General features: G+C 37.4%; 1 protein-coding gene across 48 annotated transcripts in view; it reads right to left on the reverse strand.

The window, feature by feature from the left end:
- RIMS2 (regulating synaptic membrane exocytosis 2) overlaps positions 1-21,222 on the reverse strand; it is a 384,644-nt gene that overhangs the window by 158,381 nt on the left and 205,041 nt on the right. For 30 of the 48 annotated variants that reach the window (XM_072410769.1, XM_072410756.1, XM_072410766.1 and 27 more), the window contains 3 exons: positions 13,320-13,528; positions 6,591-6,710; positions 582-681 (listed from right to left, as the gene is read on the reverse strand). In XM_072410769.1, coding sequence (XP_072266870.1) covers positions 582-681; positions 6,591-6,710; positions 13,320-13,528 — 429 coding nt within the window. Of the gene's footprint in view, positions 1-581; positions 682-6,590; positions 6,711-13,319; positions 13,529-13,666; positions 13,732-21,222 lie in introns of all 48 variants that reach the window. The other 18 variants (XM_072410779.1, XM_072410774.1, XM_072410770.1 and 15 more) reach the window with 1 other exon arrangement.

Here is a 21,222-nt window from a genome sequence, read left to right on the forward strand (position 1 = left end):
TTGCAAGTACAGAAGAATACCTACAAATCTGCTAAATATGCATGGAAGTCCTAAATCCTGGAGTGGCCCAACAACACTGCAGAGTAAGTGGTGTCAGTGTCCTGCTCAGTGTCTTTTGTTAAACTTTTCAACCACCTCTACTCTTGAATGGCTAAAACTTCGGTAAAAACCTAGAAGAGCTCTTTGAGATAGTACAGGACAGAGGCAGCTATGCGGGCTTAATAGATATACTTATTGAGATTACATAGGAATGTGTAAAGGACAATTCTTTTACAAGATTTTAATTTTTTTGCATTTATCAAACAAATTTAACAAAATGCTTTCAATTACATATTTCAGAACACAATTGGTAGCAAATAAGAGAAGATTATAAGAATAAATATACTTCAACATATTGAAAACGTCTACATTTTACTTTCAGTACTGTCATAAATATGCCACTTGATTAGGTAATACTATGTAATAAATTTATATATCCGAAAGCCCCATTATCAGACCTTTGGAAAACAAGGTATAAAACCAGTTGAGGTTAAAGAGAAGAGGAAACGTTACAAAATAGGATAAAGAAAGAACAGACATACCTGGTCGCAACCGCCCAACAGTGTCTGCTAGGCTTCCCTTCTTCACTTTGGTTATATAAGCACAGAGATGACCAGTCTCTGACATTTTGCCCCCTACAACCTGCAACAATAAAAAATGCATTATAAAATGCTGGTTTATTATTAATGTCTAATTAAGTTACTTACTCTTGAATAAGTATAAAAATAGGTTAAAACATTAAAAGTACACAAGAGAAAAAAAGATTACATTACATTACCAGTAAAACAAAGATAACAAAGTAAACATTCCCCAGAAATGAGTACATAAACGACACTGCCTTTACTGTCCCTTCTAACCTCCTGATTGAACAGAAACTCCCCCAGAGCTGATATGCACAAAAGCAAAAAATAAAAAAAGCTCCAGCTATACTTTGGAAGGCACTCAGGCTTTTAGAAACCATGTGTCATGGTCTCGATGACAAAATCGAATGTCTGCATACAGATGAGAATATGACAAAACCCAACTGCAAGAAGGTAACTGTTAGTCAAAATTCACATAGCAATACAGACTGCAGCCAACTGGCTTTACTAACACATAAATTTGTTCTACCAAATTGTATATTATTGTTATTAAAATTTAATTGTATTTATATACTGCCAGTATATTGTGTAGCGCTTTACAAAGTCCATATATGGGAGCGATGTAGAATAAAATAGTCAACAGGAAAGGAAGGGGGATTCGTTGAGAAAAAGAGAGTAATAAGTGGTCAAGGGCAGACAAAGGGAAGAGGGGTAAGAAGAAAGAGGGAGAAAAAGTGAGGATTGAAAAAAATAGGAAGAAAGATGGGGAAGTGAAGTATAACACAAAGAAGGAAAGTAGTACAAGGTAAAGGGAATGGAAAGGTCAGGGGTAGCAGGAAGGCCAACAGAGCCCAGTATCACATACGAATTTCCCCGTTCCTGGGCAGTGACATGATTAATTGCCTTACGTGAGGGAAGAGACTGGACACAGCGTAAGCTAGCCCACTGAGCACCTCTTTGGGACATCATGTAATATCAGTATCAGGGCACCAACTTATATTGACTATTCTTCAGCCTGCCAAACATTTACTCTAGCCATGACAGTAAATAACCTTAGAAACACATTACTGAGCAGGGGAACATTTAAGGACTTTGCTTATCAGCTTAGTCTCAAGAAAATGTCCCATTGGAATTCAATTACAAGACAGAAGAAAAAAATGTCTAAGAAGAGTTTCCAAAAGTGTGCAAGCAGAATATCCTGGAAGTTTCCTCAAGCTAGACTGACCAGTCAAAAACTGGATGGGACACACTATGTATTATATGAGATGTAAGGTCACCTCAGTCCATAATTTACTTGGTTGACACTCCTAATTGATAGAAGTTTTTTAGTAAGTTCCTGTTAGTCCACTGGAACTGCAGGGAACTCCACTGATAAAACTGAAGAGCTTAATTCAATTGTCCAAAAGAAAGTGACTCAGTTGGGGTATCTTAGTGAAAGGAGAAAGGATCATAAGACCAAAGCCAAAAAGCGGAGAAGTCCCAAATAAAGGTCAGACACCAATAATTGTCGAGCTAAGACCCCAGTAAGCTCTCTAACCGCTGCTGTTTTTAAGGGAGAGATTGGCCCACTGAAAGAGTAGGTGAGAGTAAAAAGAGGGGAACAGGGAGTCAATGGATAGAAATTTAAAGATGCCGTCAAATCTAACCAGAGCCAAAAAAGTATGTCTCTGATTTACATCAAGTGTAATAGGAATCATGGATAATGAGTGCCAGCTTCTATCATTTTGTCCAGTATTGTCTTCAAATGATGCCTCATCTAAAGAGATTTGTGTGACAAATCAGGTAGGAGAGTGGTGTAGGTTCACCAGAACCTTCTCTCAAGCTGATCTTCATAATATAGTAATAAGCTCTGCATTGGATGTGCTAAGGCCTTTCTGGTTCACAAAATGGGGTCAACTGTATTACGCATTCTGTCTAGTTCAAGCCAGGGGCAATAATAGAGAAAAGATACATTTTTCAGTGTTATACTGTAGAAGTCTGCCATAAAATCTTTGGGTCCAGATAGCTGAACTCACATGTGTCCCCCCACAGTCCTATGCAGTATGTGGGGATATTGTGAATCACTGGGGCTCAGTTGATTCCTGGCATCATGATCTGAAGATCCTAAAGAACCACCAAATAACTCTTTCTTGGACCGGTACTATTCACAAAAGGCTCTGTGTCCTGCCAGGACTGGTCTTGTGACCAGTGGTATCAGTGCCATATTATTATTATTATTATTATTATTATTAAGAAACAGGATTTAAATAGCATCAACATTTTATGCAGCGCTGTACATTAAATAGGGGTTGCAAATGACAAATACAGACAGTGACACAGGAGGAGGAGAGGACCCGGCTCCGAAGTGCTTACAATCTAGGAGGTGGGGGAATTACCACACAATAGGAGGGGAGATATGTAGTGGTGGGAAGTGGTGATTCAAAAGCAAGTGAAAGCAGTTTCAAAAGACAGAAGATGAGTAGGCAAGTTTAAAAAAATGGGTTTTCAGTGCTCTTTTAAATGAGCAGAAAGGATGAGGAAGACCATTCCATAGCAGCTCTAGAAAAGTCTTGTAGCTGAGTGTGTGATAAGGTTATGAGTGAGGAAGTAGGTCATCGAAGGAGCGGGGAGAGCGGCTGGGAGAGTATTTTTTTACCAGGTCATATTGTCCCATATTGCTTCTCGTGCTGATAGCTCAGTGAGTAGTATATACTTCTGAATTTTCTGAAAAAACAAGCTTTCCTTCCTCCACCTAGGAAAAGCTGTTAAGCGAGTGTTGGGTAGTCTGAGGGAGAGATTTTTCTTTCGGATAGAACATGTGCTCACATTACAACATCACTACCAGACAATGCGCTCCCCAATTGTATTCAAAAATGCTTTTAAAATCTGTTGTACATCGAATTATGAGAAAAATAAATGTTTTTTAGCAGTTGTATAATTTAGGATTCAGTGAAGAAGTCAATGCAGTGTATTTTAGATGGAAAATTTTTTTAGAACAAGAGGTTGTGATGTGAAGTTGCAGGGTAGGTGTTTGCCGGATACTTGAGAGCGTTCCACTTTTAGAGAAGGCAAGCTGGATTTATGAGATACTCTATCCGCACATGATATACAAGCCTAATAGAAGCCTAAAGAATAAAAGAACTAAATAAAAAAAAAATCCCAGGGAGATGCAGCAGGCTGTTATGAATAGAAGCAAAGATCAAATAGCAGAAGTTCTGCAGTTTTGCAACAAAAGGAAAAATTGGCAGATTGCATGTGCCAAGCGCTGCTTTTATGTCTTCTAATGCTGTGCCTCTAGGTGTTAAATTATTTCTGAGACGACTGACACATTCATTTGTGCGGTTTAGGGAGGCGGATGCATCTGTCTTGGAACATGTACTTTGGGCTAAAGAAATTCAGTGTAAAGAGAATACCCCGGAAGTCGTATCTGCTGTGCCAGTCATAATTTGAAGGTGCTACACATTGAGAATGCAAAACATTGAATCTGATAGACACAACTTGTATTCACGTCTGAGCCATGCTGCTTTTATTACTGTCGGAATGATTAACTCCTTCATGTCAGTCAGTATTATGGAAAAGAAGTTGCAATTCTAATAATTGCACAAAGGTCTCAAGAGGACATAACTTTTTTCATGACATCTCAGAACCATCTTAAAGTTGCTTACCTTCTATAAAATCTAATTGCTACACTGCTTGGCTATGTCTGCCTTCAATATTTTTGTGAAATAATAATGAACAAGTCATGACCACTTCAATCTTACTGCATTACACAAAGCTCCCCTCAGTTGTCCTAACCAACCACCAAGGCCACCCTTAGTGCACTTTCTTTGAGTTTCACTTAAGTCAACCATATATAATAAAGCTGCATCATGTAATCAGGCTTGGCTTTAAAGTAAATTTTAAAGTTTGGATTGATATGCACAAAAAAACATTAAACTGAATATGTGACTTTGCACATTCAAGTTGCACATTTGCACGGCCTTCAGAAATGACACGTATGAACAGTGGTTCCCATTCAGCTCCCCGTAGCTGTTCATCTGTTGTTGTGTTGGTTCTATGCCCGGATCATTGTGCAGTAAATACGTTGGAACATTTTATAGTGGTCAACAGCGGGCAGCACTGAACCAATCACTGCCACCCCATACATCTCTATTGATGGCTGCAGGTGAGACACAGTTCAAGGATGTGAAGAAGAGGTAACCACACCATACCACAGGTCTGAACTAGGCCTTATTAAACATTTCTAGCATGAGTTTTCTGTTAAGAAAAAGTTTTTTGTATAGTGGTTTAGTTTTGTTTCAAGTTTAAGATTAGAACTTAACTAAATAAGTGAAATTACACTTCCAAATTTACATAAAAACACTTACAATCTTTTGATATTTTTCCCCAATCATTCTCCAAAATAAGTAATACCAATACCCCCAGCCTCCTTTGATGCATGTGCTGCAAGTTTAGTTTCATAGTTCTCAGAGAATAAATAAGATTAATATGATTTTTAATGCAAAATGGCTCTTTCATTTTTTGGAAACAAACAACAACTCATTATATATGAAATCTCCAACAATTCTAACAGGTTAATTTGTTTATTGTTTAAAGTATCAGACTCTCTTTTCTCCTGACCTTGTACTGTCTTAATTAAGTCATATTTCAATTAAACGTAGTTCCTTTTTCAATTAAACATTCCAGAAAATTGTAGAAAGCCGATTAGTATAGCTTGGAATGAACTGTGCTCTGATAATCCATAGTTTCGTTATTTTATTGAACACTAAGCTGTACCTCTGAAAAGCAGCCAATCTGTTACCATGAGAAAATAAAGCAAGAGATCTGTTTATGGAATATATATTCTGTGCTCAGTAAAAAAAAAGCTTTGATGGCACAATGCACAAATCCATCTATACATAAAATAAGTGGTTCAAATCAACCTAAGAGGAATTGCATTTGAGTTTCTAGTGAAAGGTCTGACAAATAAAGTACGTGTACTTTCCCACACATTTTTGCTATTACAATGCACTACCAACATAAAAAAAATATCTAAGGGCTTAGACTTAGAAGAGGTATGTGAAGCAGATGTCCAGTATTAAAAAGAAAAGTAACTTTTTTTTATCTTATAGTTCATACCATTGCTTGCGTGCTGATATAGTGTGTTCTTGTCCCTTTGTTTTTTATTCTCCTGTATTCTATGTCCTGAAAATGTTTTAATAAATAAAATATTTCCAAAAAAAGTAAAAACTTTGTTAAAGCCTATTGCAAAACTCAATGTCATTTCAGTGATGTCTCCCAGCTTATGTGTCACCAGGTTATCTTGGGCTCAAGGTTGCAAGGCTGCCCACTATCGCCACAAAAAGGAGAAGAGAAAGACCCTAATCAAATGTTGAATTTTAGTTATGTTTCAGCTTTTAGGATAAAAACCTGCCTATACTGCCCAGCCAGTAGAGGAATCATGCATGTCCATATCTTCCACAACACTGTGCACATGCTGCCTATGCACAGCTATACCAGATGTGGTTCAAAGAAGTTTTAAAATTCCTCCTGCTGTCCTACAGACCTTGAAAAGGGTCAAATCTCTCTAGCTTTCAAATGATGAACACAGCAACAGTTTTTACTTGGCTGGTGGTTAACTGGTGTCCTAAAAATTCAGTTGATGTATAATAAGGATTTTTTTTTTTAAGGAAAACCGGTTTTGTCTCCGTTGTTATACATTGAGAGGAAATTAAAAAAAGAGCCTATAGCTAGGGATATCATTTTATAGCTGACTGGGCATTGTGGAAGCTCAAAAAACTGGAATAAATCATGGTCAATCTACCTACTTGTTTCATTGACATACTTAACATCATTGCAATATTTTAAAAATTCTGTGTGGCGTATTTGTGGCAGTTTACAACATGCACAGCCTTTAAACTGAATAGTGGTATACCGTGAAAAATACAGACATCATAAATTTTATTCAGTACCACAGGATCTTCCCCAATCTTCACATATTCCAGCACTCACCTTCAAACCAAGCATTGCTCCAGAATCTCGAGGCACACTTCCATCTTTTAACCGCTTATTTAACAAGATGCGGCCAATTAATCGGTCGCCATCTTTGGACGCTTGCCACGTAACAGGGTGCTGATAAGTTTAGGAGAAACACAGGATGAATATGTTAGACAATGATTTAAACAGTACAGCAGTAATAGGAGATTTATAGACTATGAGCATCTGCAGCACAACAGAATACAAAAGCTGCAAAGGAGGCAGTGAAGAAAGGTGGGTATTAATTTCTTTTTGAAAATAAGGGGTACTTAGAAGGGTAATTTTAAACCCTAATTTACCTCAGGTCCCACAAATAATAAGTAAGCCCAACCACCTTTCCAATGATTTGCCCTTTCAAAAAATAGCTGCTGCTAGGAGTATGGAAATGCCTGGAACTATAGTGATGTTCTAATAGCCATTGACAGGATTGGAGCAGGTCCTAAATACACTAAAACCTTTATTAATGGACAAATCAACTGCAGTGTCTACCTTCCTAGCCTAATATGCCTATTTAAAAATACAGGTATGGATCATATGAAGGATCCTTAACTTCACCCTATTTCCACTGAGCATTATGGTAAATTTTAGATGAGAGCCAGGGAACCTACAATGTTCCTCATCAACTGTAGACATATTCAACAATGAGATGGTACACTATATCAGCTATACTATTCTACGTAAGTGCTTGAGGAGGGGGAATACTAAAGTACTCTTCTATAACCCTAGGGAGAATACACAGCCAACAGTAGATGGGTTATGGAAGAAGAAGCCTTCCAATGGGCCCACATTCTTATTTGTTTTTTTATTTGAGAGAAGGGTTAGAGAGGTCTTTTAAAGACAGGTGCACTTACCCACAGGTGGGTATCTAAAAGTTCTAATATATTCCAAAACACTTCTCTTCCACAGGAACTATAACAATATGCTCAATTTATGAAGCTTTCCACAAAGATACAGATTTTTATTCCAGTCAAATGACTGTAACCGAAAAAGCTTTTGGAAATCAGCAAAAAATGATAACTGATATAATTATAATTGATTTTTTTTCATAAAGATCTTTACACTGATGTGTTAGCTTTGTGAATTGGGCCCAATGCAAACATTAAGAAGAGTCAGTTAATTAGGGGATGTGACAGGACTTAATGTACAATTTGGGTTCATTTTCTATCTCAATATATTATAAATACGTCCAGTTGTAAGAAAACAGATTTTTATCGGGAGGCAATTTTCTTGTGCAGTGATAAAACAAATGCTTTTACATTTCAATCTGCACCTAAATTTTCTAAGACAAATAAAATTTCAATGTTCTAGAACCTCCACCCAATTGTGCTAGCGTTAGGTTCACTACCGTTGGTGAATTTAGCTTGCGCTTGATATTTGCCATAGACTCTTTTGAATTTCATCGACCCCCAGGCATTCTATTAACCTGAAGATGACCCCCTGACCTTCTTTTCACCTTCTAAGGTGAAGGTAAGGAATGCTTCAATCTGTTTTTGTACTCTCGTTGGCTTGCATGGAGGAATAATATATATGTAAGCTGAAAATTCTAAGAAAGTAAAACATTTTGTTTAACTATTATATCTAAACATAGCCCTCAACTTCATAAGCAGTCTGAAGGTTTTTAATAGTTGGATATTTATTGATGAATTAGCCATAGCAAAGACACCAATTTAAAAGCCACATTTATGAATGGCTAGCATAGTGTAGGGCCAGGCTCTAATGACTACAAGCTAATTAAAATAAATTGAACTGTAATCTGAGGCCCTAACTTGTTTTAGACTTTCACTGTATTCAGTAAGAAATTAGAAAATCTAAAACAATCTGAACCTATTACAAATGGCAATAGCTAAGTTATCTGCATAGACTGCTAACATCCAATGGGCTAACAGGCCTTCAACATTTCATACAATTTAGTGGATTGATCATGGAGAACCTCCAACTTTATAAATCGCCAGTGACATTTCACCAGCTGTACTACCAGTACTTCTGTTTCCACAATATAGAGGCCTTCAGTAGGAACAAATGACAGCAATCACACTTATGTCTGCAGTGCACTTTTCTGCATGCAGCTACAATTCAATGTGATTCCTATGGGTCTAAGTGAGGATTGCTTGCATAACATTGAGGTGGCTGATGAAGATTGCTGGCTAACTAACTCAAGGTGAAGTAAGTGTAATGCACGTAATGACATCTACCTAACTCCATATTAAGATCTGTTCTTCTGGAGTTCTTCCTTAATCTATTAATTAGAAGGGCATTCTATGTCAGTGCTCTCGCCAACATTCTGTGTTAAATAATGTGTCACAGACCATCCAATAAGACCAATTATTTAAAAAACAAAATGCTTGTGAAGGATTTACTGAACTGTCAAGTGATATAAATCAGAAATTCAGAGGGAAGTTCAGGAAAAGAGTAGTTGCTCTATTATGAAGTAGGTCATGTTGAAAGGTATAGAAAAATATGCTCCAATCATGTGTAAGCTAAAACTATGCATTAGCTTTCTTACTGACCTATGAACTGTACGATTTATTGGTCCTATAAATAAGGGATAATTAAAGGGATCAAATATTTATCTTACATGTAATACATTCAGACTCATTGTAGTGTTGGCCATTTGTCTTTAGTATTCTGGTCATGTGATCTTTGCTTTATCTTTTAGCTAGATTTAGTCAGTATTAAATTGTATCTTCCATTATAACTGATAAGTTCATACAGGTGGGCAGCACTTGAGGTAATTAGTAGCAGTATTTCTCCAGAAATGTAGGTATTTCATCCCTTGTATATACTTATTTCTGCAAGATTATTCATCTTTATTGTAAATATGTTTTTATATTTGTATTGCATAACCAGAAAGAATAGGGCCAATAACATATAATATATTAGGAAAATATTAGGTTTGGATCTATTGAAAAGATTTTCCATCACCTACAGGAAGTAACACTATTACACTTAATAAAATCAGAGGCCCTAACTTGTTTTTTTTAAATGTAATAAACATTTCGGGGGGAATTGGAGTTTTTGTACTTGAAAAAGTTTTCAATAAAATTACTGAAATAGAAAAATGGAGCAACTAATTATTTCCAAAACATTTAAAATGTAATGAAAGTGAAAAATTGGCCTCCATTGATACTTTCTCATGTACTGCTGTGTAATATGTGTAAAAACTATGGTGTACCCCATGTGGTGCTAAAGGCACCTAACTGCGCGATTTGCATATGTTACTACTACAAAGAGGGGTTCCAACACTGTGTATCCAGATTTAAACAGATCACAGTCTTTTCCTATTTAATCGAGTCTCAAAGGATGATTTATAAAACCTGACAATAGCATATGCAAATGTGGCGCTCTGATTACACAAATGTATATCATTGTTATTTATCTTTTTAAAAACGCTAGGATCTGCATTTTGATTGAGGTGGTTCTTGTGATATGTGAGAGACATTAAAGTTTAATTCTAGATGCATGAAAAATTCCTCTTGTACTGTACTATAATGCCTATTTAGTTGTACTGCATTGTACAGGAGGATGGGAAGGACCTGTCAGGGAGCAAAGCATAGTGCTGGCTCCCAAAGGACTAAGGAATAAATCATATATCACTACTAAATGTGCTCCCTTTATAGAAAATGGTCATCTAACCATTGCCATAAAGAATGAAGAGACATGGGACATTACAGGCATAAGTTTTACAGCTAACTGGAGTTCAGCTAGACCAGCCTTTCTTGATCTTTTAAACATGGGGGACACCTTAGGGAACCCCTGTTATATTTACTATATCCAAAACTCACAGTAATATATATTAGCTTGGTGGTCAATGAAAAGAATGCTTCCTACATTGCTAGCCAGTGGGATGAATGTCCTTACATACAGCCAAAAAGGTAATTTAGGAGTTAGGCTGGCCTCGGATACTAAAACTGCTCATTGCTAAAAGAATCCCTAGCAACTCCTGAAGGAACCCTAGAGTTCCACAAAACCCTAGTTGAGAAACACTGTGCTAGACAATGAGCATAGCTGACCACATCTACTTTAGCCTAATAAAGTGTGAGTATGATCATGCTCAACGAGACCAGTAATTAAAAAAGTGGGCTCCTTTAAAATTTGCATTATTATTTACTAATGTACATCCCTTAGTCCGATGTGTTGTGTCCAAATGGCACAGCACCTAACGCAGAAAAAAAGACAGACTACTATTTTGTTTAAAGCTGCTCACTACATCCCCTGTTATATATATACCTATTGGCCAATGAGGCTGTCCATTACAGTAATGGACCAATAGGAATTAATGAGGGTGGGGTTTTTAAGCAAGCTCTGACCAGGAAGCAGTGGTGGTCGTGCTATATGAGCACCTCTGGATCACTGCAATCTACATCTTAGTAAGCATTTTGCTATCCCTATTGCTTCAATAATAGAGTCACTTTAAACATTTTCCACTAGATTCTGTGGATTTGGCGCTACTTTGATGCGGGCTTCCTTTAATAAATCACCAAAAAGAAAGCATGAGTGCGAGGCACACTGCCAGTTATCTTAATAGCCAAATTAATGATTCAATAATCACAGATAAAAAAGCATATCAAGAGGCATGACGCCATCTAAACTACGTTATATAATGGTACAAGAACGAGCTGCCTTCACCCATCCCACACAATGATTGCATTGATCACAAGGTAAGTAGATATTTATGCATCGTGACTGCAATAACTTTGTATTGCTGCAAGATACACTGCTAGTAATGGAACTGAAGTCTGAAGATCATGCCTTTACCAGGAATGTTCTGAGATTAAAACAGTGCAAATTCATATGAGTTTGGCCAAGCACTGGGGTTTTGTACGTTTTCATGACTAGTATTCCACATGTTGGAATGTTGAAATTAACGTCCAAATCCTAGCTATTAATGTCCAAATCCTAGTTATTAATGTCCAAATCCTAGCCAGTGTTGTATTTTAAACAAGCAAACAGCTTAAAGGGATCTAATTATAACAGATAGCAAATATCTCTATCCTCTTTTCCCTACAAAAGGCTGCACTACACATACATGGCTCAACTCATAAATAAAAGTGGTACCATGATGTATAGGCAGTGAAGCTTTGCAGATTTTTTCTCTAAATGGGGCAGAAAAAGTTCTGTGACTTAATGAGAGCTAGTCATGTGATCTTGATAGGTCACAAAACCAGTTTCTCCTCCAATCACTGAACTCAGTGAAATATTTCATTGAGAGAAAGTTTGAAAATGTGAATGTAATTTATACTGTGGAACAGATTGGATCTGAATTTTTTAAAGCTGTCCAACGCTGGAGAAGATACACTTTTGTCGGTAAAGCTGGATGATCCAGCAAACCTGGAATGGATTTCTGCAAATTCATTTGCTATTTGCTAGTAAATGTTTTGAATACTGGACTAGATCCATTCCAGTTTGCTGGATCACCCAGCTTCACTGATGAAAGTGTATCCTCTCCAGCCTTGGGGAAATTTAATAAATCAGGCCCATTGCAGGGCCTCCATGGTGAAACTTAGAAGACATTGTTAAAAGTGTATGTAAAGGCATTTTTTGGATTGCGTAAAGAAAGGGTAGGCCCACTGTGTAAAAAAAGGTTTTACATTCACTTTATTTTAAAAAAGATGTCTTTAGACACAACTTCAACACAAAATTCAATACATGAAGTTTCAAGGTTGCTATAACCCTGAATCCCATGTTCTGTACAGACATCATGCACTACATGGATTACAATAAAAATGATGAGGGCACTATTAAACCCACAGATGTTTTGATAGATACAAGGCATTAAAACCTTTGTTATGGCCAAGTAAGAAAAAGAAGAGACCACTCCCATGCCTACAGTTTCATAAAGCCAAGAAGTGATTGTTTGGTATGCTTCATAAGTGCTGCAGTTAGTGATTTATTACCCAGCGTGATATAATTTGTGTAATCGGAGCTGTTCCTTTAGCTCAGCACAAGTTCATGCTCCATGCAGATTTTACATTTAAAGAAAGCACACTGAGAAAAACGGACATGTGTCATGACTGCTGTCAAGCTATATGCAAAATAAACAGAACAATGAATGGGCACACTACAACACAAACAACACAAAAACAATGGATGACAGATGAGGACAGACATAACATGAAAGTAAAAGGGAAAAAAGAAAAACAACTTTTCTGTGCAAACAGACCCAATTTAGTTTACTATTAAAAAAAAAAATTATTGTTCATATTTTGTCATGTTCTTTAATTCTTGAACCCGATGACGTTGGGTTATCACTAAAACCCAGCCAATTCAACCTCAAAGGTTATAAAACATGGTGAATAAATAAAATGTCACAGTCTAGAATTACACAACCAAAATACATTTCTTAATGCCTGTAAATTTTTATTCTTGCCCTGCCAAGAGTGGCAATGCAAGAATGCATAGGGGTTTCTTAATTTTTTTAGTAAATATATATATTTTTTCTTTCAGTTTTGTTTTTCTTTTCTGCACCTTAAGAAATACTACAGTGTCTAGAAAACAGACTGGAGCTCATTCAAAGACAGCAGTTCCAGGTCCCAACTGCCAAAGCAGTGACTTGTCGATGTCCAGTGGCCACCGACTTCGCCCTGCAGTCTTCAAATAATCCCCATCAGCCTGGTCATTAAAAAATGTTCTAAATTCAATGAGTGACAGAGAGCAAACGAAGACCAAATGAGCAGATCAAAATGCAGGCTTCCACAACGTCAGTACCTTGTCACTATGGCTATGCTCCTCATTAAGGGTGGTGCTACTACACGTGTCTACCCCAGAGTCTTTAATCTGAGGTTCAGACCATTCCAAGTCCTCTTCCAATGAGTGGGCTCCAAAGCACACCATTCTCTTTTGTCTTTCAGACAAGGTGTTAGAATCCGACAAAACTGCCTGCTCACTAGTTTTTCTTTTTCCCCTTTGACTGTCCCCTACAAGTGTGGGATAAAAAAAGGATATATATATATATATATATAATAAGGAAAAGAAAACATGCATAGGTATAAATAAAAACAAAGGGAGGTGTGGATGGTAAAGGAAACTGAATGTTACGGCCCCGTATGTCTCACCAAAGACATTGGGGATGCCTCACTGCTGTGCCAAGAGGTGTGCTCCATCCAATACTCCATGTCACCTGTGTGGATCAGACAGAGAAGACAGTGCAGAGAGGGAGAGATGAGGATAGAAGAGACATAGACATAACATGGCATATTTGTTAATCATTTTGGTGTTTTCTTGCAGAGAAGTTTATCAAAATGCCTTTACATTGACCTATACTTTCAAGTCCTATTACATTTATGGTAAACAGCAGCTGTGAAATTCTTTGTTGTTGGGGGCTCAATGACTGGTTGCATGGTCTCTGTCAAAAGGGCGCTGCCAAAAGACGTTCACTGGTCATGTGGTCTTTGCCAAAGAGATGTTAGGGGATGATATGACCTGAAGGGCCCGAATTGCTCATTGCTCAAGTAGCCCCTAACAACCTCTGGAAGAACTCTGGGATTCTATGGAACCTTGATTAAGAAACACTGATCTATATCCAGTCCACTAGCCTGGCAACCAGCTTTTGCAGTAATGGTAGGCCCTATGTGTCCTAAATCTGCAGAGACCACATGACAAATGCCAGAGGAAGCCCGGTGCTAAAAGAAAGTCTTTCACAGATGTCACTCTCATTTAAGGTTTATTGAAATCACATAATGACCACAATGTTGGTTGGTCTTAAAAGTAAAGGTCAGCTTCAATAAAAAAAAGTCTCTACTGCCTCACAACAACCATCATAGTCAAAGTCTGAATATCCAACTGCATTTTACAGCATGTTTGAATCTGATAGATTGCTAAGAGGCAATATAGACAATTCTTCTGCAAATCATTTTGATAAATCAGACTGAATGCACCTTGTTAATAACAATTAGCGCAAGAAGAAGGAGTAAACATAGTGGTGTTCATTGCAACCAGTTATATTATATAATTCTCTCATCTACACTAAGAAACAAGACCTGGAATGTGATTGTTAAGGAAAAAATTGCACTTTGTTTCAGCTTTTAATGAGAACTTTGTTTCAGCTTTTAATGAGAATGAGAACAGTGTTGCCTATGGCAGCCAATCAGACCTTCAGCTTTGCTCATGGCAGCTAACCACATCCAAGATGAGCCTTATTTTTTAAAGTTTATGGGTGAAAAAATTTCAGTTTACAGTTGGGACCAAAGTGACTGCAGACAGGTTTAAAGGTAAAACAATAAATTCAACCATTGCCCTGAAATTATCTGGTCTTGCCTCTCAAGAAGCAATTAAGTTAAACAAGCACTTAAAAACATGTTTTTATAAATCTGGTTGGTTGCTATAGGACAATAGTGACTGGCTGAAGCTCCTTCTATGGTTTGATAAATATTGGCACATGTATTGAATGTGTTGGTGTTGCCTTTATCAACCAGACTGTTCCTTAATGTAATCTAAAGTTTACTTTAGTAATTGAAAATCTGGTTGCTATAGGCAGCAAAAACTGAGGATATTTCCCATAGCACATAGTGATACAATGAAAACTGCCACCTGACCTGGCTCGTTGCTATGAACAACAAATACATTTGTTTTCACCATTTTTCAAAATGTTTTTTATAAGTAAAAATGAGCACTGTTTATTAGCCATAATTGCCCTCCTTGCAAAATATACAGCTTCATAGTTATACATAAAATACACACACAATATAATAACAATGTTGTAAAAAACTTTAAATTGTTAATGTTCAGTTGCTTAGATTTTAAATGGTAAAAATAACAATTTATTTAGGTAACACAGTAACAAAACATCATACAGTTCTCTGACTGCTGTAAGCCAATAAATGTTGAGATCTGATTGGTTCTTAAAGCTGACTGCACTCCACGGGCTTGTATTTCATTTGCACTGCATCAGTCATGTAAACGGAAAGTAGAATACACAATTTCCTGTAGGTATTAAAAGGGTTTTCTAGAGTGGACAGTAAACTAGAATATGTTGCTAGCTGACCTTCAAGGAATTACTAAAGACAAAAGTTAAGTTATTAATTTATGAACAAATCATTACATTTATTTATTTTATGCAACCAGTGTGTTTTAAATTGACCTGTTATCCACATCTTGCAACTCCCTGTACAGCAGAAATATAACTGGGAGAATAAGGGGCAGAAGTGGAGCCAATCAGGTGTGAGGCTGCAGACATTATCAAGAAGTGATGTTGAAAAAATGTGATAAAGGAATCTAGATTTAAATTAACTGGATTGTCTAGGTAGGCCAAATCTACAAAGATATCTGAAGAAGAATGTGCAGAAAAATTACATTATAACATGGCTGACCAGTATAAACTGTAACTAAAGTTCCACAATTTTTCCACGATCAAGAAGGTCATTATTGCAAAATAGGACAGTGATGTGCCTTCTGCAATAATTCCTCCTACCTGCCTGATCACAGGATACCTGGCAATGGCTTCCCATGAGTGTGCTGGGAAAAATCAACTCCTGTGCCTGGGAGTTAAGTCATCCAGGCCAGTTAGGATGACCAGTGATCATTTTCAGGAAGAAGATGGAGGTGTCCAGTGACAGAATGAGGACAGGTGAGTATCACAGGTTTAGTTCCAAACAAACAGATACATGCACAGAAGAAATACATAAATGGGAATCCTGTTAAAATATATTTCAGTTCATCCAGTCCTAAGATTTACAAAACCCTACAATTGGATGATAACACTTTGGGCTCTATTTTTAAAACAGGGAATCTGACATTCCCTCAAACACTACCTGGTGGGAATCTTCTAGGCCCATGTGTTTATATAGCAGTAATTGATTCCCATCAGCGGAATCTTAGAGTTAGGAAATACATTTCTGTCCCCTCTCTACCCCCAATCTGCTTACTGGACAGTAAAAAAAAAGCAGAAAAATACAGCAATAATTTGTCAGGTCCATCTATTCTCTCCCCCTATCAGCAAGTTCTGTGTTGGAACATTTGCATGCAGAACACCTAACTAGCTCCTGATCCTGTTGTGTCTTGTTATACAGGGAAATGCAAGGCTGATAGCAATTAAAATTAAAAAAATAGCAAAATATATTTGATGTTATATTAATGATTACAGAGCAGAACCTGGAGTTCAGTTGTAACTTTTAACTAAACCCAAACACTAAACATATTACAACATTAAAATCACTGCTAAAAGAAATCCTTAATGCTAATTTGTGCTGACATTTAACAGCATCCATGTCTTGCCCAATCTGATCATTTTGGCAAAGGTTGCCGCTTGGACCGTTGCATATCAGCTATCACTACAAGACAGTTCTACAGCACGAACTCGCCTGTCCAAAAATATTTTCTGCTGCCTGGTCTGCTCCAGCAGCTGTTACTGCCTGTAGACTGTTGTGAACAACTGCATCAAAATCATTTGCATGGTTCAACAATTTGTGTTTAGGTGCCACATAACTGTATCAAGCATCTCCTCATCTTCAATGTATAAAAAAAAACCTATGCTGGAATTCCTAAGTGGTAGATGATCGTTTACTGCAGCCTAATCATTTTGTTAATAATTTCACATAATTAATGCTTCTCTCGAACGGTATATGTTTAATTTCCCAGCATAGTCAGCAGATAACAAACTCCTTCTCCTGGGAGAGATGTCTAATACACACTCAACATGTTACAGTTTAAAGGCCTTGTACTCTCTACATGAAAGTGTTTAGCAAAGCAACAATGTAGGCATTGGTTACAGAAGAGCTTTTTTATTAATTAAACACATTTACACACTCAGCAGTGGAGTAGGAATAGGGGGCTTAAGAACACCAGCTGAGAATGAGCTGCTTCATTGTACATTACCTCTTAGTGCCGGGAACCTGATGAAGGTTTTCTATCCCCTACGTGAATCTATAACACGGAACTCAACACATTATGAATCCATTATATCCTTTACTTACGTAACACTTCACTAAACCCTCAAATTTCCTATTTATCTGTCACCCCAATCCTTTATCTGACATTTAACCTCCTAACTATAATCTTAACCCTAATCCCTAATTTTTACTCCCTAACAATACCACATTTCTTAACCTTTTTAGTATGGGGGAACCCTTGAAATAACTTTCAGGTTGAAGCGAACCCCTTCTATAATTACTATATCCACAGCTCACAGCACATTAGGGTGTTGTCAGAAGAATGCCTCTTACATTGCTGGCCAGTGGTAGGATTGTCACCTTTACAGATAACCAAAATGATAATTGGTGTCAGTTAAACTGACCTGAAAGGTACAAATTGCTCTTTACTCATGGAAATCCAAGCAACCTTTGAAGGTACCCTAGGGTTCCATGGAACCCTGGTTGAGAAACTGTTCAAACCTCTAGCTGTAATTCCTAAAAATGTACCAACCCCTGCAGCAGCATACTTGCCTTATCCATTATCCAAAACTATTGCTGCCTAAACTCTAACACTCCATCACAATACTTTATCAATCTTTGAAATCTCTTGCCAGAGAGGACAGCCACTCTTTACAAACTCTGGAATTTAAAATATTTCTATTCAAAGCTTTCTTTTTGGATCCAGATTAGACTTCATATACTGGACATTTTAAACCATCTTCAAAAAGCTAAAATTTCCTTGGGTGCAAATTAGCTCGAATAAATTGGACTGCTCACACCTATACCACCCAAAAACTAAACCATGCTTTAAAACCTATACTTCCTGGGAATATCACCATATCTGTTTATAGTCGCTCATACGTGACTTTTCTACCATCACAGGAAAGCCAGAGTAGAATAACCCTCACTTCTTACATTTATTTCTGCACCTCACCTACCTTCAAAGCACAAGATACTGTTTTTTTTTAGTATTAGTCTCCAAATACCATCCCCTTAGGAAGACATTAGGCGACCGCGTTGGGCTTAAGAGACAACATATCAGAAAAAGACTCAAAACAATACTGTGTCTTACTATATGCATTTCATTACACTGTACCACTCTGTTTAAGAAATTATTGTATAGCACAGATGGACTTTGTATAGTTAGGAGTCCATTTTTTTCACCAAATAAAAAACATCTTCCCCTAAAAGTTGCCTTAAAAAAGCCACTCTCTGTTCCTTCCATCTATATACATAGGCTCCAATCCTAGGCTTGGTAACTCAATGTTAACCTAATCCCCCTGCCTTATATCTAAATTTGCTTTAACCATTTGTTTGAAGATGCACACCACTCTAACATCTGTCCTGCCTGTGAGTCAGCTGTCAGCCCTGGTGGTACAGGGGGTCCATCAAACTACATGACAGATGCCAAAGCAAGGTGGCAACAAGGTGTCAAGCCAACAAGAGGGCAGACACCACAGCAGAGGTATTGCCTTTGGGTGGTAATTTTTGGAGGTAAGATGAAAATAGAGAGGTGGCCTAACGGTGGAATATCTGTGACTGTTTAGTGGTCCACAGAGCATTGAGCTTTGGGAAGTACTGGTTTAGAGCTAGAATATCAGATGGTGATTAAATATTGGTTTCTGAAGCTTACTTCACTTTGCTCTTACTGCACAGTTACCAATTAAATACAGTCCAAAAGCAAACAGTTTACAGCAGTCATTACAATAAAAACTAAATTATCATTGGTCACTGAATGTTATCACATGATTAGCCTTACCTGTACATATTAATGTCCTTATAATTTTCAATCATTTACACAGCACCTGTACATGCTGAGCTGCACCCTAACTGCAACCTGACAGACTTGACTTCATGCCAATGCCAAGACCAATGTACTTACAAGCTAGACAATTGTACTAAGCAGCTATACTGCAATAAACTGTCAGGTGGAGTCCGGGTAAAAAGAAACACCTTGGATGTGAAGCCAGCTTCCAGCAATAAGTGCTACGTCACGCTGACATAATGCATAACAATTTCTGACAGCTCAACACATAATAAGGACTTTATTTAATAAGGGCAGAGAGCATTGACCTCCTGCAACCAATTAGAAATGATGGTTTATCATTAGAATAGAAAACGTGAAACCTGATTGGTTGTTGTGGATTCCTTCGGGTTTGTTTTCTTTATTCTTCCTTGTTAAATAAGCCTGTTCAAGTTTCTGTTTTCCTAAGCCCATGTTTTTTAATGATATTAAAATAAATTACATAATCTGACATGGTATTACGTTATAAAATGATATGATATGCTATCACATATATATATAAATATATATATATATATATATATAATATGGACTGGAAATCTCTGGATTTCAAATATCTCTACAAAATATTGTTTACAAACAAAACCACACCAGTCAAATTGCAAAAAAATGTTTGTTTTTGTTGTTTTTCTTTTGATACATCAATATCACAGTTCAAGATAGAAGCATTTTTTGGAAAGAGCTGCAGATAATGGATTATGATGTGTTCATTACCCCCAGCTCTGTCCTAACTTTCCCATTTAAGCAGAAAGCAAAGAGAGTCTCTGTGAATCAATAGGACACTTGTCTGCAGTATTAAAAACAATTTATATTTTTAATAACTTTTATCAGGAGTTTCAAAAGTAACAAACAGAAAAGAATGTTTTATTTTTATCTTTCCCCAGTCACCTACTCCTCTTCCCTTTGTTCTGATAGCCTTGTTCAGCTGTTCAGATTGATGAGAAAACCCCTGTTTAAGCTTACATGGGGGGAGGGGGACTCAGTCCTTCCCCATGAGACAAACTAGGTGCCTGAGCAGCCAATCACCAAGCACCAGTGCTGTCATGTGGGGGGAGAAGAGTAAGTCACATGTTTCCTATACTTGAATATACCAGGTAATTACCTTCCTGCTGCCAGGTCAAGAGAATAAAGGACCCCATTTGTGGCAATTATACCCCGTGTGATCAACGCAAGAACCTAACCAGGAGGGTGAGATTTGCTTACAAGCATTACTTTGGATGTGAAATTGGAGATCAGGACAAAAGCTGGGCACCTCTTATCTGCCTTTAGGTGTGTTACGTTGGCCGAACACAATGGTTGAATGGGAAAAGGAATGAAATGCCTTTTGCTGTGCCTAGGGTTTGGCATGATCCAAAAGACTATCACTCGGACTGCTACTTCTGTATGAGTAAAATTGCTGGGTTTTCGAAGAAGACTAAGTCAAAAATTGTCTATCCTGGTTGTGAATCTGCTCTGAAGCCAGTGCCACATGATGCTGAGAATCCAGTGCCAGTCCCTCCTACATCTGTCGTTACTGACAATGACATGTTGGATGAGGAATAGGAGGATGATGTTGATGAGTGTTACAAACCCCAATTTGAAGATGGTAAACCACATTTTATAAGCCACATTTAGATGATCTAGTAAGGGACCTGTCTTTGTAAAAAGAGAAGTCTGAACTGTTTGCCTCCAGATTAAAGGAGTAGAATTTGCTGCAAAAGGAAACAACAACTTCACACTTTCTTGATCGTCACACAAAGTTTGCAGGTTATTACAAGTTGGAAAACGACATTTGCTGTACCAACGTCAGTGGTGTGATGATGGAGTTAGGTTGCGAACACATACCAGAGCAGTGGAGATTGTTCATAGACTCGAGCAAAGCAAGTTTGCTGCATAAAGGTAATGGAAAACCTTCTGTTCCTCTTGCTCATGCTGAGGGAACGAAAGAGACATACGAATCCATGGAGGTCATTTTGAAATT

This window comes from Pyxicephalus adspersus, chromosome 5, assembly GCF_032062135.1.
Source record: "Pyxicephalus adspersus chromosome 5, UCB_Pads_2.0, whole genome shotgun sequence".
Lineage (NCBI taxonomy): Eukaryota > Metazoa > Chordata > Amphibia > Anura > Pyxicephalidae > Pyxicephalus > Pyxicephalus adspersus.